Below are 17,664 nucleotides of genomic sequence, written 5' to 3'. Positions count from 1 at the left end.
GAAATATTTGAGTGGATTGCTTGCTTCAGAATTGTTAACTGGAAAATAATTCTCTGTTTACTGTGATACTCCAATTGAGCCTCTAGCTGTTTTGCTTCTTGCTATCCTATCTGTATTATGGGATGATTGATACCTGTTTCCTGTGGTTATTAATATAGACTTGTTAAGTGAAAGTCTTAGTACATAAATTTTTCAAATAATTGTTTCTTGTTTTGAAGTCTCAAAGTTAATATGTGGGTATTTATCTTATGTTGCTCTTACATTTAGGATTTTATGAAAATGGAAAATTATGAGGCATTTGTAGGCTTTGATTTCTCTAAGACTCCGCTGTCCAGTGTTGCTCAGAAAATTATGTCTGCTATGCATTCAGATGATTTAGTGGATTCTGAGAATTGGGGAGAGAGTACAAAGAGTAAGTAATTTTTATGAACCTTTCTATCTTTTGTTACCTTGAATGTTAATTCTTAAGGGTAAGAATTGAAAATGAAAATGTATGTGTCAAAATTACTCCATAGAACTTTACAGTATGTAAAGTTCCATGCCTGAAGAAAAGTGAAGCCCAGCTCCTGCTCCCTTTACTCTCATTCAGTGCTGATTGAGCTTCTCACTAGATTTCATATTTCCTTAACCCTTATTGCTTTAAAAAGGTAATACTCTCCCTTGTTCCAGGCATCTCTGTCAAACATTCCCTTAGAATCTGGACCAGGTATTTTAGTATCCTCAAAAGAGATGGGCACTTTCACAGTGCCTTGTGCTTCAACCTTGCCTCTCAGGTCATTGAACGTATACGTAGTATCTGCTATTGTATGTGGTGAACAAGAGAAGTGTTTTTGACAGTATCTGCCGTAGAAATGTATAAACTCTTAGATGGCAAAGATCAGTGGATCATTGTGGATGTGTTTATTGATGTGGTGTAACAGTGAAAGCAGTGACATGCTCACAAATGTCACTGAAATGGTTGTAACATCAGAGTTTTTTTTTTTTCTGCAACTAGCAAAGTAGTTTTTATTTTAAATTTATGAATCTGGACCAATAATTTGTGGTTTGTTTCTTTTCCTACAAAGTAAGTTATAAGTGAATGAGATATAATTGAATAATTAAATTGAGATGAAATAATTGAGTGTTGCCAACTATTAGCACAAAAGCTCTTATAAAGTTTCTTGATTAAGTTATAGTAGCACTAAACATTTTGTTCTGTTCACACCCAATCATCTGTTGCTTATATGCCTTAATATAATAGAAGTTACTAACAAATTGGTAAGAAGTTTTGGTTGTGGTTTATCTACCTAGTAATTCATAATGTTTTAAAGAAAGATAAATATGTAAACGTTATTCTTTAATATCCCCTCTGTACCTCCTAAAAATACTATTGATTGCTAGGTATATAGCCCAGACCCCAAATTGTATATTATTCCATATATTTTTTAAAATAGAGCAGTGTGCACATGACAGGTAGAAATATGCTTCCCTTCGAAAACTGGTAAGAATAATGAAATGCCTCTGGTAGCTATTACTATAACATGAATCTCTGATGAAATATTTATCTATGGCAATCAGCCCATCTCATGTAAACTCTTGTCATTCTTCTAAAATACCCTATTGAAATCTTTGTTTTTGTTAAGGTTATTGAGATGACCATGGAAAAAGATACTTTTTTCTCTTAGGTGTTCTTGGATTCAGAAAAATAGTGGAGTTTTCATAAGGTTTCTATATTATCTATTGCTGAATAACACCATTACTACAGACTTACTGGCTTAAAACAACACATTTATTTATTATTGTGCAGTTTCTGTGAGTCAGGAGCCTGGGCATGGCTGGGTCCTCTGCAAGGCTACAATCTGGGTGTCAGCCAAGGCTGGGGTCTCATCTGAGGCTCAAGTGGAGAAGTTTTCTCTTCCAAGCTCACACTTCAGTTACTTGCTGGCTTTCGGACTGAGGGCCTCAGTTTCTCTGGCTGTTGGCTAGAGGCTGCCCTCAGTTCCTATCATGTGGTCCTCTTCATAGGCAACTTATAGTATGGTAACTTGCTTTTTTTTTTTTTTTTGAGACAATCTCTGTTGCCCAGGCTAGAGTGCCATGGCATCAGCCTAGCTCGCAGCAACCTTGAACTCTTGGGCTCAAGCAATCCTACTGCCTCAGCCTCCTAAGTAGCTGGGACTACAGGCATGCACCACCATGCCCGGCTAATTTTTTCTATATATATTTTTAGTTGTCCGGCTAATTTCTTTCTTTCTTTTTTTTTTTTAGTAGAGATGGGGTCTCAGGCTGGTCTCAAAATGGTAACTTGCTTTTTCAGAGCTAGTAAGAGTCTCCCTAGCAAAACTCATAGTTACAGTCTTATGTAATGTAATCACATCCATCCTGCCACCTTTGGTGTGTTCTGTTGGTTAGAAGCCAATTAGTCCCATCCTCACTCAAGGGGGGAAGGGGTTACACAAGGCATGTATACCAAGAGGCCAGGATCATGGGGCCACCTGTAGCGTCTACCACAGATTCGTACCAGTTATTTATTTATTCATTTTCATTCATTTATTTATAAGAGGCAGGGTCTCACTCTGCTGTCTAGGCTGGAGCACAGTGGAGCTCACTATAGCCTAGAATTCCAGCCAGTTTTATTCTTATATGAATCTAAATTAATGTTGGATTGCTGGTGGGTTATTGATAATTGATGCTGGACCTAGAGTCTTAATTAATTCCTGGATTCTTTTTGAATACTGAGCTGTTACTATGTCAGATTCTTACTTCTAAGAAAATTGTTGTAAATCAGCCTTTCATTTCTTTAAGCCCATTTCATACCAAATGAATATTAAAATTGAACTTAGAAATTAATGGAAATAAGTTATAAATATTTGCTTTTACAAATACTTTTTAAGTAAAACCAAATAATATTAAACCTGTGATACTTGTCACTTTGGGGTCTAATTCTTCTAATCTGCTAGACTGACTGAAGTGTCTCGAGATACACATCTAGTAAAGATTGACTGTTTTATTTTCTTGAAACAAGCATAGATCTTTATTTAAAAAACCTTTTGCCATGAAAAAAACGTGAAGAATGCTGAAACTTAAAGTATAGCTTAATGAGTTAATATAAGAGAATATCCATGTAACTACCACTTACATTGCCAACAGCTCAAAATTTACTTTTCTATTAAAATCTTCTCCCTGCTTAAAAGTAACCATTATCCTGACTTTTATGGCAACCACTTCCTAATCATGGGCATTTTGCATTGTCCTGAAGAAATTTTGGCAGAGATTATTTGTCCACCACTTCGGAATTCAGTATTCCCTTCTGAAGGCACATGATTACACTACATGGCTCAGTCTTCTATCAGGTATGACCAAGTGGCCAGGTTCTGTCAGTGGCACTTGAGCTCAAGTGGTGTGTGCCTTTTCCGGGGTATACCTGAAGACCTCTGACTTGCTTCCTCTCTGGTTTCTTTCCTTCCCATCAGTTGGAATCTGAAATAAATTTTCTCCAACCCTGCAAATGATAACAGTGTCCTGCAGAATTGTGGAATAACATGCTTGAAGAATCCTGGGCCCTAAGTATTACAACTTAATGAAGCAGCTATACCACCCGCTGAGACCATTCAGTATAGAATAGAGAAAGAAATAAACTTTTTGTTCTTCAAGCCATTGTATTGTTGGGTCTATTGTGACTGCAGCTTAGCTTTTTACCTTCATTCATGTATCTTTAAACTATATCAGAATTGGGTTCATCTGACCTAAATTTTCTTTTTCTTTTCTTTGTTTTTTTTTTTTGAGACAGAGTCTCACTCTGTTGCCCGGGCTAGAGTGCTGTGGCATCAGCCTAGCTCACAGCAACCTCAAACTCTTGGGCTCAAGCAATCCTTCTGCCTCAGCCTCCCGAGTAGCTGGGACTACAGGCATGCGCCACCATGCTCGGCTAATTTTTTGTATATATTTTTTAGTTATCTGGATAATTTCCTTCTATTTTTTTTTTTTTTGTAGATATGGGGTCTCGCTCTTGCTCAGGCTGGTCTCAAACTCCTGAGCTCAAACGATCCACCCTCCTCAGCCTCCCAGAGTGCTAGGATTATAGGCGTGAGCCACTGCACCCAGCCTAAATTTTCTTTTTCATTTTATTGTTTCATAATGCTGCCAAAAGTTTTTGGTAAATACTGGGTGAGGAGTAGTTTTCAGGGTTGTCAGCTGACTTGGTGCTATGTGTAGGATTATGCATATATTTATTGTGATATACCTCTTTATGTTTTGTCTCAGTACCTACAGAAATTAACATTTTTCTAGCACATGTATTAGAATTCATTTTCATTTTAACTCGGAGCTTAGAGGTGAATGTGGTGTTTTTCTAGTAAAATAAAAATGTCTTTATAAACATTACAAATCAATATAAGTTTGAAACCCCCAAAGGTAAATATTTTTAAAAATCCAGTTCATTAATGTGAAGCTTGTCTTTATTCTTACCACCTAGAGGAAATAGTTGCAATTTCAGGGACAGATACATGAAACTAAATGACAGAGTAGATCTATTGTGATTATATTCATTCTTATCAAGAGCATATAAACATTTTATATTTTTCTATCAAATAAATGTAAACTTTTTATGTCGGGTGACCAAACCCTGCAAGGTCTTAGATTTCAATTCCTACTGCCACTGCCCTAATTCAGGCATTTGAGCCAGCTCGCTTGGGTTTTTGCAGTAGCCTTGTCACTGTCTTTGCCTTCAGTTTACTGCCATTTTCGTCTTCTCTTTGCACCATTGCTAGAATTAGCTCATCAGCTCTTGTCCTTGCTCTCTGTGAAATTTATCTCTAGAAACATCCCCACATGCTCCCACAAAGTGATCTGGTTTCAGCCTGCCCTCTTTAAGATACATGTTCTACTGTTTTCCCTCTTTCTTTGTGCTCCATTTAGATTTGACTATGACTTCCAGATACATAACACTTTTCTGTCTTCATCCTCTGCTTACCCTTTTCCCTCTGTCCTTTGCTCGTGAGCACTGAAGTGATAGTGTTTTACAAGGTTCTACTCGAATAATAATTCTTCCATTACCATAATGCCACATTGGAAGGAAGCTTTGCTTCTGCATTTGATTGATCAGTAACTAACTCCCTTTACAGAATGAACTGTAAAGTAGTTGTTATTTGTGTAATGCTTTAACTCTTGGTGGACTTTGAGCTCTTTGAAGGCAGGGTAAGACATTCTGCTCATCTTTGAATGCTACCATAGGTGGGCTGCTTGCTCTGTGAATTCACCTCTTAACTGATTTGTAAGTACTGATTTCTACAAACATTGAACACATGAAGGATTTTACTATTTTATTATGTATGTTGTAAATATTTTCCTCGACATTTTTGGGGGCTGTCTGTACTACTACTTTAGGAAGTATTTTTGTTTTTTTTTGTTAAAACAAAAACTAAAGTTCATAATTCCACATTTTAGGCTGGGTGCAGTGGCTCACGCCTGTAATCGTAGTCCTCTGGGAGGCTGAGGTGGGAGGATCGCTTGAGCTCAGGAGTTCGAGACCAGCCTGAGCAAGAGTGAGACCCTATCTCTAAAAAAAAAAAAAAAAAATTCCACATTGTTCTTAAAATGTTTTTACAAACTTAACACATTTTATATGAAATGTAGCCTTTTATATGAAATTGTGAAAGGGTTCATATATACATTGTTAATTTAGGCTTTTTCGTTTTTGCTTGTTGAACCTTCTCTGATTGTTAATCAATGTTAATAACTTAGTTTGTGCCTTTTATATATATATATATATTTTTTTTTTTTTTTTTTTTTTTTAGAGACAGAGTCTCACTTTGTTGTCCGGGCTAGAGTGAGTGCCGTGGCGTCAGCCTAGCTCACAGCAACCTCAAACTCCTGGGCTTAAGGGATCCTACTGCCTCAGCCTCCCGAGTAGCTAGGACTACAGGCATGTGCCACCATGCCCGGCTGATTTTTTTTTTTCTATATATATTTTTAGTTGGCCATATAATTTCTTTCTATTTTTAGTAGAGACGGGGTCTCGCTCAGGCTGGTCTCGAACTCCTGACCTTGAGCGATCCAGCCGCCTCGGCCTCCCAGAGTGCTAGGATTACAGGCGTGAGCCACCGCGCCCGGCCCCTTTTATATTTTTATTGATTTCTTTCCATGATTATATAGTCAGGTGCCACATGACAGACCACATACCCAATGGTGGTCCCTTAAGATTTTAATGGAGCTGAAAAAATTCCTATCACCTAGTGACATCATCACCATCATGTTATAGCACAAAGCACAATGTGTTACATGTTTGTGGTGATGCTGGTGTAAAGAAATCTATGCTGCCAGTCATATGTTAATAAAAATATAGCACATACAATTATATGTAGTACATAATACTTGAGAGTAAACTATGTTATTGGTTTATGTATATATTGTACTTTTAATCATTATCTTAGAGTGTACTCCTGCTTATTAAAAAAAGAAGCTAGCTTCAGGTAAGTCCTTCCGAAGGTATTCTGGAAGAAGTCATTGTTATAAGGAGATGACAGCTCCATGCATGTTATTAAGACCTTTCAATGGAACAGGATGTGGAGGTGGAAGACAGTGATATTGAGGATCCTGACCTTGTGTAGGCCTAGGCTGGTGTGTGTGTTTGTGTCTTTAGCAAAAAAGTTTAAAAAGTAAAAAAATTTTAAAAATAGAAAAATGTTCATAGAATAAAGATACAAAGAAAAAATGTTTTTATACAGCTATACAATGTGTTTGTATTTTAAGCTAAGTGTTATTATAGAACAGTCCAAAAGTTAAAAAAATTAAGTGTATAAAGTAAAAAAGCTACACTAATTTTATATTGAAGAAAGGAAAGGAAAATATATTTTTTATAATTTTAATATGCCCTAAGTGTACAGTGTTTGTGAAGTCTACAGTAGTGTACAGTAATATCCTAGGCCTTCACACTCACCACTCACTTGACTCATCCAGAGTACTTCCACTCCTGCAAGTTCCATTCATGGTAAGTGCCATATACAGGTGTACCGGTTTTTATCTTTTAACACTGCATTTTTACTGTACCTTTTCTATGTTTAGATATGTTTTGTGTTAATGGAAAAAAAAAAAAACCCAAACTCTCAAATAATTTAAAGGGGTTTATTCTGAGCCAAGTGTGTGTGACCAATGCCCAGGAAACATACCCTTAGGAGGTCTTAAGAAAATGTGCCTGAGGCAGGTGGCTTACAATTTTGTTTTTTGGTTTTGTTTTGTTTTGTTTTGTTTTGTTTTGAGACAAGTTCTCTCTCTCTCTTTCCCGGGCTAGAGTGCAGTAGTGTCATCATAGCTCACTGCAACCTCAAACTCCTGGACTCAAGTGATCCTTCTGTCTCATCTTCCCCAGTAGCTGGGACTACAGGTGCGCGCTGCCATACCTGTCTAATTAACACATTAACTGCCATGTGAGTTGTATTTAACTCATGCTAGTTTTGAGCCTGGGGTTTCATGAAGCATATGTAACTCTCACGTTTCTTCACCTTGGAAGCTGCATGAACTATTTTTCAAGTTGCATATAAATCACACACAGGAAACAATAAAAAATAACATTTTTCATTAAATTAGGATTGTTTTGTTTTAGAAGTTTTTCTGTTTTCATAATAAAACACCATGGCCCCAAGAAAAACATTTTTTTTCCTACTGTGGCAGTCAATGTGTTAAAAAAATAAGTTTTTTGTGGAGTTGGAGGTCTTGCTATTGGCTAGGTTGGTCTACAACTCTTGGGCTCAAGCAATCCTCCCGCCTCGGTCTCCTGAAGTGGTGCTAGGCTTAGAGGCGTGAGCCAGCACACTCAGCCTACGGTTTGGTTTTATACATACATGGAGACAGGAATTACATGTAAAATCATAAATCAGTATATGGAATGTGTACATTGGTTTGGCCCAAAAAGATGGGACATTTCTAAGGACGGGAGCCTTACAGGTTATAGGTGGGTTTAAAGATTCTTTGATTTGTAATTCGTTAAAGAAATGAAGCTTTGCCTACAGGCTGAGAATGTTTTAAGTTAAAATAAGGAAGTTTATTAGACAAGCCACATATACCAAGACTCAAGTGATCTATTAAGTAAATTGATGACCTGCATGCGTGTTTAACCGTAGTGTTGCATAGCCTTAGGCCTGTTAATGATTTAATATCTTATAGTTACAAAGAGTAACTCCAAAAGTGAAGGGACATAAGGAGGCACGTCTAACCTCCCTTTTCAGGGCCAGCAACTCAGCCTTACGGTTTTTCTGGGGTTTCCTTGGCAAGAGGGGATCCATTCACTCAGCTGGGTGGCTTAAGATTTTATTTTAGTTCACCCAATAGTGCATTTCTGTGAACGTATCCCTGTCCTTAAGTGATGCATGACTAATTATAGCTTGTGTGTATGTGCCTGTGCCAACCAAACCCTCCTCCAGTGGCATTGGTTTGTTGCGATGTGTCAGTTCGGCATCTTCAGGCTCAATCCCCAGGACCATTTGCCAGTAAACTTCCTGCTGACAAATCTGATTCCTAGGAAACGATCTGCTACAGTTGGTGCCAGGAGTGGTCTGACAAAGTAGACATGGGATTTTGGAGTTGTGTCACTCTCAGGCAAGCTGGCACTGATGACTTCATCTCTGGTTGTAGGTGGAATATAAATGTTAGCAGTGCAATTAAAACTTTGGGTAGTTGGGCTTGTCTAGGCTTATCAGTGGAAGCAGCTGCAGGGATTGGTACAATACTGCATATTTGAGAAGTACAAGGTAGTTGATAATGGAACTGGGTGGCTGTGGTGGGGGATGATAGATCCTTTGGAAAAAGACAAAGCTTGAGGGAAATTAGCAATTAAAGGCTAAATGTGAAAGCCAGAGGGCTTCCTGGCACATAGGCCTAAGACTTAGTCCTTATCACTCCAGAGAAAGTTGAATTCTCAGCCCTGGCAGGTGTGCTACTTCAAGGTCAGGACCTTGATCTGAAAGAAAGGACCCAGACCCTGACATAAAAGATGGGAAGGTTTGGATCGGTGAATTTAAGCCTCTGAGACCTGAACAAGTGGCTACCCCACTGGTGTACCCCAACTTTTGCTTGAAAACAATGCAGGGTTCTCTGCTTGGTGGAGAAAACAGTGCAGGGGCTTCTGTCTTGAGAAATAAGGCATGCTCCTCCTCTATTTTGTACTACTTAAGGAAAAGTTTTATTCTGGCGGGGGGTGGAGGGAACAGAAAAACCAAAGTTTATAAGCCCACATTTTTCTTAAAATTTGCTTATGTACTTTAACACACGTATAAATATCGTGTAACATTGCAAAAGGGTTCATATATATATGTTCAGGCTTTTTCTTTTTTGCTGCTGCCTCCTCCCCTCCTGGTCATTAAGTCACAACATAACCTGGCCAAAAAATGCTGGGCCTCTTAAGGGAGTATATGAGATAGTCCAGTTAGGGGACAGAAACCATATAGTAATTTGAACATGAAGCGTGTAAGGCATTAGCTAGTAATGGGGTTAGCTACCAAGGAATAAAGAGAATCCAGTATTAGCAGACACAGGGAGCAGCTTCCTCCCTTAGGACTGGAGTTGAGTGCTGAAAGAAGGGACAAATTTAGAAGAGTCACTCCCACCAAGGCTGAGATTCCGACCTTGTCAGAAGGTGTGGGTGTAGCCCCGTGTATGACTGAGACAGTTGCTGAGGTACATAAGACAAGCTGACAAGCTAGAGTTCACCATAGGGTATCCCTGAGCTCACTGAGAAGCTGGCAGGGACACCTGTGGAACTCAGCAGGAAACTGTCTACAGGGACCTGTTGAAACCAGCTGTGAATGCTGCTGGGGGTCTAGTACACTGGCCAGGCGCTGTAGGAGCAAGAAGAAAGCATGGGAATGAGAGCCCTCCTCAGGGAGCGTCCCTCCAGCACCCTCTGCTGGCAACATTTAGCATTATGTCAGGTGGCAAAGCAAGTTTGTTCATACAGGGTCCAGTTCCAGAGTAGCAAGCAGTGCGTTGGGGTGAATTTGTAGCTAAGAGGCAATAAATTAACTGGCACAGGGATGAAAGACTCTGCTCCAAAGGACCTGCAGGACCTACTGGCGTAGACAAGCAGGGCCTGCAGAAGTACCTGTGGGATTGGGTTCTGAGGGTGCTGGGTGAAGGCAGGTGGAACCGAGGTTGGTCAAGGGAGAGTTGATGAATGTGGGATCACTCTTCAGGTACACTTGGCTTGACAGCCTGATGAAGATCCTGAGAAATGGTGCTAGGATGGCTCTTGGCTTCACTGCAGTCCCCAACTCCCAGGCCACAGCCCAGTACCAGTCCATGGCCTGTTAGGAAACAGGCATATCACCCTCTAAGCTGCATAACACCTCTCCCCAACCATGATATCCCCCCACTCTTGGTCTGTGGAAAAATTTTCTTCCATGAAACTGGTCCCGGGTGCCAAAAATGTTGGGGACCGCTGTTAGGAGATGGTTTAGGCTAAGTGAAAGAAAAATGTTAGAACTATTGTGGCAGGTGGGGAAAGAAGGCATAACAGACAGGTGGACATGCTAGAATGGCTATATTGTATAGGACTGGGAAACTCAGAAAATAAGAGTGCTCTGCAGAAGGGCCCATTATTGGACATTCAGTTTACCAGAGCAATGAAGCATGCTCTGACAGGAGTGGGACTGGGAGCACCAGCTTGCCTGAGAGTCTCAGTGGCACTTGTCGTCTGCAGACTGTGGCTGGTGATAGGAGCTACTCCCTGGTAACAGTAGGGTGATGGGATCCTGAAATATAGGCCATGTGGTGGTGTCTGTCAGAAGCATGGTAGGCATGATTCTCTTGAAGAGTGATGTCAGGCCAGGAACTGACTGACTGAAGGAGAGGCCAGGTCCCTAGAAGGAAGGACCATGCAACACCATGGCAAGTGTATATGGCAGTTATTCCTCCATTCTTTCCCCCAAAGGGACCTATGGCCATTTACACTGATAACGTATGCATAGAGAAGGGAGAATACTTAAACATTTCAAGGACAGTTGGGCAGGGAGTCCAATATGACATTGATACTTGGAGACCTGAAGTGTCATCATGGTCCCTCTGTTGGAATCAGGGCATGGCATGGGGACTCAGGCAATAAATGGACTCTGCTCATAATGGATCCATAGGTAGGCCCATTCAGTAGCCATTTCCAAGTGCCCAAATGTTATTTGGAATGAATATACTTTGTTGGAAGAACCCCAAGATACTGTTTCCTTGGCCTGAGGATAAGAGCTACCATAGCGAGGAAGCCCAAGTGGATGATTCTGCAACTGCCTTCCCCAGCCAAGATAGTGAGTCAGTACCACAACATAGTAGCCTAGGAGGAATGGCAGAAGTTAGTGCCATCCTTAAAGACCTAAAGCAGCAGTTCCCAGCCTTTTTGGCACCAGGGACCGGCTTCATGGAAGACAGTTTTTCCATGGGCTGGGGGGTGGGGGGAGAAGGAGCTCAGGTGATATGAATAATGGGGAGCGGCTGTAAATACAGATGAAGCTTCACTCACCACTCAACCTGCTGTGCAGCCTGGTTCCTAACAGGCCATGGACCAGTACCAGTCTGTGGCCTGGGGGTTGGGAACTGCAGACTTAAAGGCTTCAGGGGAGGGAGTAAATTACTTTTCCATTTAATTCACCAGTTAGGTACTTACAGGAGTCGGATAGATCTGGAAAATAACAGTCGACACCACAAATAGTAACCATTACAGCCCTAATGACAGTTGCAGAGCTGGATGTGGTATATGCAGTTAACAAGGCCTCAGGCACATGAAGTGTAATTATTGATCTGGTGAATGCATTCTTTTCCATCCCTATCAGAAAGGAAAATCAGAAATAGTTCACATTCACTCAGAATGGACAATATCAATTTGCACCTTGCCCCAGGGCTATGTTATCAAGTGGCTTACTATTTTGATGACATCATTACTAATTAGCATGAGCAAGAAATGGCAAGTTTATTAGAGGTCTTGCTGTCCAACAGATGGGAGACAAACCTTACAAAGATTCAGGGGCCCAGTCCATGGTGCAGAACCTGTGGCCTCGGGGCCACATGTGGCCTTCTGGATTCTTGAATGTGGCCTTTTGACTGAATCCAAATTTTACAGAACAAATCCTTTTAATAAAGGGATTCATTCTGTGAAGTTTGGATTTGGTTGAGGGGCTATACTTGGGGATCTGGAGGGCCACATGTTCCACCGCTCAGCCAGGGGTGTGGTAACATATCCTCTTGTAAGTAATGAACAAATTACTGCATTTTTTTTTTTTTTTTTGAAGAGGCAGGGTCTTGCTGTGTTGCCTGGGCTGCAGTGCAGTGGTGTGATCATGGCACACTGCAGCCTCAAATTCCTGGGCTCCAGTGCTCCTCTTGCCTCAGCCTTCTAAGTAGCTAGGCCACAAGTGCAGTGCTGCTGCACCTGGCTTAGTCACTGCATTTTTTAACTTCCTACCACTAAGAAGAAAACATAGCACCTGATGGCATCTTTGGATTTCGGGAGTAAAGGCAGCACACCTTACATATGGGAATGCTGCTTAGGAAAGCGCTCTGTGAGAGATCTGGCCTGTGAAGCAAGTGGCCCAGCTGCTTAGACTTCCAGCCTCACAGACCTTCTGGTGTTGAGGTATCAGTGCTGGAAGAAGATCCCATGTGAAGTGTATGGCAAAACTCCAATAGAAGAAACTCAATGTAGACTCCTAGAAATCTGCAGCAAAGCAATGCCATCTGCAGCAAAGAATTATACATTTTTTGAAAAAACAGAGAACTCCTGCCATGCTTCTGGCCCCTGGTAGAAATGGAGCATGAGACCATAGGGACATCAAGTGACCAGGAAGCCAGAACTGCCCAACACAAGCTGGTTCTGTCAGACCCACCAAGAGGTGGGCCTTTAGCAGTATGTTGTAAGTGGTTCATTTAGTATTAGGTACAAGCAAGCCAGCAGGCACAACACAGCTTGTGTGAGCAGGTGGCCCAGACTCCATAGCATTATCACTGTTGGCACTGGCACTTCTTATGGGGAGGGGCAGAGCTTTAAGACTAGCTAATGAAGATGCAAAAAGGTCAAGCTTGATCCACAGCAGGTTGGCTCAGTATGTGGTGCAAGCCAAAAATGGGTTGTAGGTGCCCCACAGCCTGATTCAGGTAACCCTGGAAGACAGTGTTGAGGGAAGATCCAATGGGTGAAACTGGGCTGTGCACTTGATCATCCAGTTTGTGTGGAAAGAAAACATTTGGACCTCTGAGCAATGATGAGTGGCTTGACGAGGTGGTCAGGGACCTGGAATAAGGAGGATTGGAAGATAGGGATGATGATCTCTTGGAGCAATGCATGTGGAGCAGTCTATGGGAGTGGATGTGAAGTGTATCCCACCCAAGAACATTCACCACAGAAGATGCATGAAGACAGCCATGTTAACAGAATGACCTGGCCTGTTGACATCTGCCAGCCCCTGTCCTCCACTGTCCCAGTGCCAGTGATGTCACCATTGGGGGTGGGTGAGGCTGGGGTTGGGACCAACAACACCAGAGCTGATCTAGCTATTTCCCTGCTTGACATCTAACTCTCCAACAACAGAGACCAAATGCTGAGTCTCCAATAGCATCATCTTTTGAGGAGAACAGTCACTTGATGGCATGTTGATAACACAGCCCCTTGAACCAGAAAAAGTGATTCATTTTTTAAAAATTTTATTTATTTATTTTTTGAGACAGGGTCTCGCTGTGTCACCCAGGCTGGAGTATAGTAGTGTGATCATAGCTCGCTGTAGCCTCAAACTCCTAGGCTCAAGCCACTTCCTGCCTCAGCCTCCCAAGTAGCTAGGACTACAAGCACATGCCACCATGCCCAGCTAATTTTTTCTATTTTTATTAGTGATGAGGTCTCACTCTTGCTCAGGTTGGTCTCAAACTGCTGGCCTCAAGCGATCTTCCCACCTCTGCCTCCCAAGTTTCTGGGACTACAAGTGCAAGCCACCATGTCTGGCCAGTAATTCATCTTGACTGGAACCGACACATGTTCCATGCATGGGTTTGCCTTTCCTGTTCTCAGGGACTCAGCCCATTCAAGGCTCACAGACTGATTCACTGACACAAGACCCCAAATACAGCTGAGGAGCTGCAGCAGTGGGCACCTAAGAGTGGGACCCACTGGTTCTCTCATTGCCGTGCACCAAGAAGCTGCCAGCCTGATAGACCAGCAGAATGGTTTGTGGAAGGCACAACTCAGGTGCAGCCTGAAGATGACACCTGCAGTGATGGAACAGTCACCTCCAGGGTGCAGTATACACTGTAAATTGTTGACCATTACACGGTCCGGTGTCCTCAGTTTGTATCATAAATGGGTCTGGGACCCAAAAGGTGGAAGTCATCACTCCTAGTAACCCACTTAAGAAGTTGGTGTTTCTCCTTCACTACTCCCCAAGACACACAAGACACCTCAGGTTCTTCAGGTTTAAAGGTCTTGACTCCCAGAGGGGAAACCCTTCCAACAAGGGCATGGGAAGAGTGCCATTTGGTTTCAAGCTGTGGCTGCTGCCTCATCATTTCAATCTCCTTATGCTAAAAGACTGGCAAGCAAGGCATATAATTTTCATGCTTCTAGGGGTGATTGCCCTGGACACAGGAGGAAGTGGGACTGCTATTTTTAGCCTACATAACAGAGGCGGGGCAGGGAAGCACCCAGATGATAGATAGGACTGGTCACCTCTTGGTCCCCTGCCCAAATCTGATGGTAAATGAAGGGTGGCCAGAGAAGGGCATGGGGACCAGGGGTTTACCTTTTAGGGATAAGGATTTGAGTCACTTGATCAGGAAAGTGAAGCCACCTAGACCAGCAGAGGCACGAAGCGAGAGTGAGGAGACCTTAGACTGGACAGTAGAGGAAGAAGATGAATGTCATTTGTAACCTTGAGATCAGCTGCAGAGAGATGTAGTTCGTCCCATTACTTTCCTTTTATAAGTTTCCCCAGGAAGAGGACCACCAGAATCCTGTAGGAACTGCTCCTATAATGTGTCTGAAACCGGTGGCTCTGAGCAGCACAGCATGGACTGCCATGAACACTGTAGTGGACAGATCCCCGTTAGTGCTGAAGCACTTGTCCCCAGGGCCTGGGATGGCCCTTGCCGGTGATTGCCTGGCTGCAAAGAGCTTCTTTGTCCAAGGGCATACCTTTTCTTCAGGAGCAACTGATCCAGTGACTGGTGCTGGCATATAAAGGCCCAGCTGCCTTGACCCACTCAGGGACAAATCTGCCAGGGCTATGCTTGGTCCAGAACAGGCCTTCAAGAGACTGCATTTCAGCCACCTTTTTCATTGGCCCAGTCCTGCCTCCTTCACTCCCCAAATGCAAACCTTTATCCCAGAGTCAGCCTCCCGGAGGACCTGACCTGTGCCGGCATAACATCTTCATGTACATAAATGGGGAGGTTTGGTCATTGCTTTAAAAAATGGAATCGTCACCTTCAGTTAACTGATAGAGCTGTAAGTCATTGTTTTTAATGGCTATGTATTTCATGATATGGACGTTATATAACATACTCATCAATTTCCTCTTGATTGGTATCTACTTTGTTTTCAATCCTTTGCCATAATGTGTAATACCGCCATACATATTTTGGTTTAAACCTATTTACTATTGTGTATATTTTTTTGAAAGAGCTGAGAGTGAGATTGGTTAGATGATTGATATATTTTATATCTGTTTTTATTAAGGTGCTCTCTCTCCCATATATATATATAAAAGAGCACACATATTCTAAGTTAATAGGTCAAAATTTCACAAACACAGCTCAAGAAAGAGAACATTATTAGCATTCCCAGGGACCCATCTTGTGCTCCCTTCGGGTCACTCCTCCCCTTCCCAATTCCCAAAAGTGATGTGTGCATTTTTAATTTTAATAAGTCTTGACAGTTTGCTTTCCAAAAAGGTTGTAACTATTCACATTTTTACCAGCAATGCATGAGACTACCTCTTCACCTCCATATCCAGTTATATTTAATTTAATTTGCATTTACCTTACTATTAGTGAATTTGAGTATTATATTGTATTTGTTTGCTGTTTGGATTTGCTATTTTGTATATTTCCTTTTCTATCCTTTGCTCATTTCCCTATTGAGTTGTTAGTCTTTTCTTGTCAATGTATAAGAACTTGTATAATATAGATATTAACGCTTTGTCATTTTTGTTCCAAGTGTTTCCCCAGTACATGTTTTTTTCTTTTGGATGTGGTACTAGTCATATCATCCCTATTTCTTAATCTATTAAGATTAATAGATTATCTTAATTTCTCCGAAGTCCTGGGTTCACTCTCTGGGCTATCTATTCTGTCCTAGAGGTCTTTTCTCTTTTATTATTTTTTAAAGCTACATTTCTTGTTTCTTTTCAGATATTTAGTGTTTCACATGCACTTTGAAATTATTGTATTACATTCGAAGATCCGTATACAGTCTCTAAATAAAATTGCCTTAAATTTATATTTGGAAGAAGTAAACATTTTTTGATACATATTCTAATGCTATGTTGTTTCATTTATACAGATCTTGTTTTATGCCATTTCTTAAGATTTTAAGTTTTCATCATCAAGGGGCTTGTGCCTTTTTTGTTGTATTTATCCTAAGTATAACTTTTTTCTATTATAAATTAAATATTTTCCTCCATTTGCATTTCTTTGTTATAATAGTTCCAATAAAGGGAACATCACAGTGGTTAAGAGCACAGACTCCTGAGTCACGTTGCCTGGGGTTGAATCTTGGTTCCATCGCTTATTGTTCAGCCCAGGCTTATTAAAATTATAACAAAAATCTAAGTTGTAAGTTTTTATTAATGATGTTTTACTGAACCTTTAATTGTTCTATTGCAATATTATTCAGTCTACGAATTTCCTCAAACTTTTAATACTTACTAGTTTTCTCTAAAATGTTGACCTTGGGTTTTTAAAGACAAATATTCAAATGCAAATGCCAAGTAATGATTTTTAATAAACATTTCATAATTACAAAGATCTGTCTCCGGTTAATTTGAAGATAATTTGTGTAAATACTTACTGCAGTGATAATATGCATTTTGGTTCTGAATTTTATCACCTTGTTTTAAGTAAATTAATAATGAGTAAATAGCATCATGGTGGCTATTTTCAATGTTTAGTTAATTGTATAATTTAGATTTCAGTGTTTCTTTAATGCCCCATGTTTCTTTTTTGTTGCTGTAAAAGCTGCAGAAGTGATAAACAGATCCAGTTTTAAGTATTCAGTACTACTTGAAGATGGGAAAAATCAATCATTGGACAAAAAGGTAAATCATTGCAAATATGAATAATTTTGAACAGATAACCTTCACTTGTTCAACAAATACTTATTAAATGTCCTACTATATACTAGGTACTGTGGATATAATGGTTTTTAAAAGAGGAGTTCTTGCTCTCTAGGAGCTTATAGTTTAATTTGAATGTGGGGAAGTGTAAGAGAAGTAGGATACATCTCTACAATACAGGGTACTAAGTGCAGTGAGAGAAGTAAGTTCAGAGTGCTCTGGGAACAATAGGAAGAATATCTAACCCGTTTTTACGCTGTTGCATTTTGCTTTTCTAGGTTGGAGAGAAGAGTCTGAGGTGTCTTTCTGAAGTGAGAAAATTTTATCTGACCTGAGATCTGTTGTATGGTTAGGATCCTCACCTTTAGAGAGTGGTGGGACATTGAGAATATTT

The 17,664-nt window shown here is 40.7% G+C and overlaps 1 protein-coding gene across 5 annotated transcripts in view; it reads left to right on the top strand.

The window, feature by feature from the left end:
• Positions 1-17,664, top strand: part of POLN (DNA polymerase nu) — a 181,332-nt gene that overhangs the window by 11,040 nt on the left and 152,628 nt on the right. For all 5 annotated transcript variants that reach the window (XR_006729414.1, XR_006729413.1, XM_045528184.1 and 2 more), the window contains exons 3-4: positions 268-412; positions 17,173-17,252. Coding sequence is in view for 3 of the 5 variants with exons in the window: in XM_045528184.1 (XP_045384140.1) it covers positions 268-412; positions 17,173-17,252 (225 nt within the window). In the remaining 2 variants the exon portion in view is untranslated. The remainder of the gene's footprint in view (positions 1-267; positions 413-17,172; positions 17,253-17,664) is intronic.

This window comes from Lemur catta, chromosome 17 (genome assembly GCF_020740605.2).
Source record: "Lemur catta isolate mLemCat1 chromosome 17, mLemCat1.pri, whole genome shotgun sequence".
NCBI lineage: Eukaryota > Metazoa > Chordata > Mammalia > Primates > Lemuridae > Lemur > Lemur catta.
The sequence above is the reverse complement of the archived record's forward strand: the minus strand, read 5'-3'. Positions and strand labels throughout refer to the sequence as shown.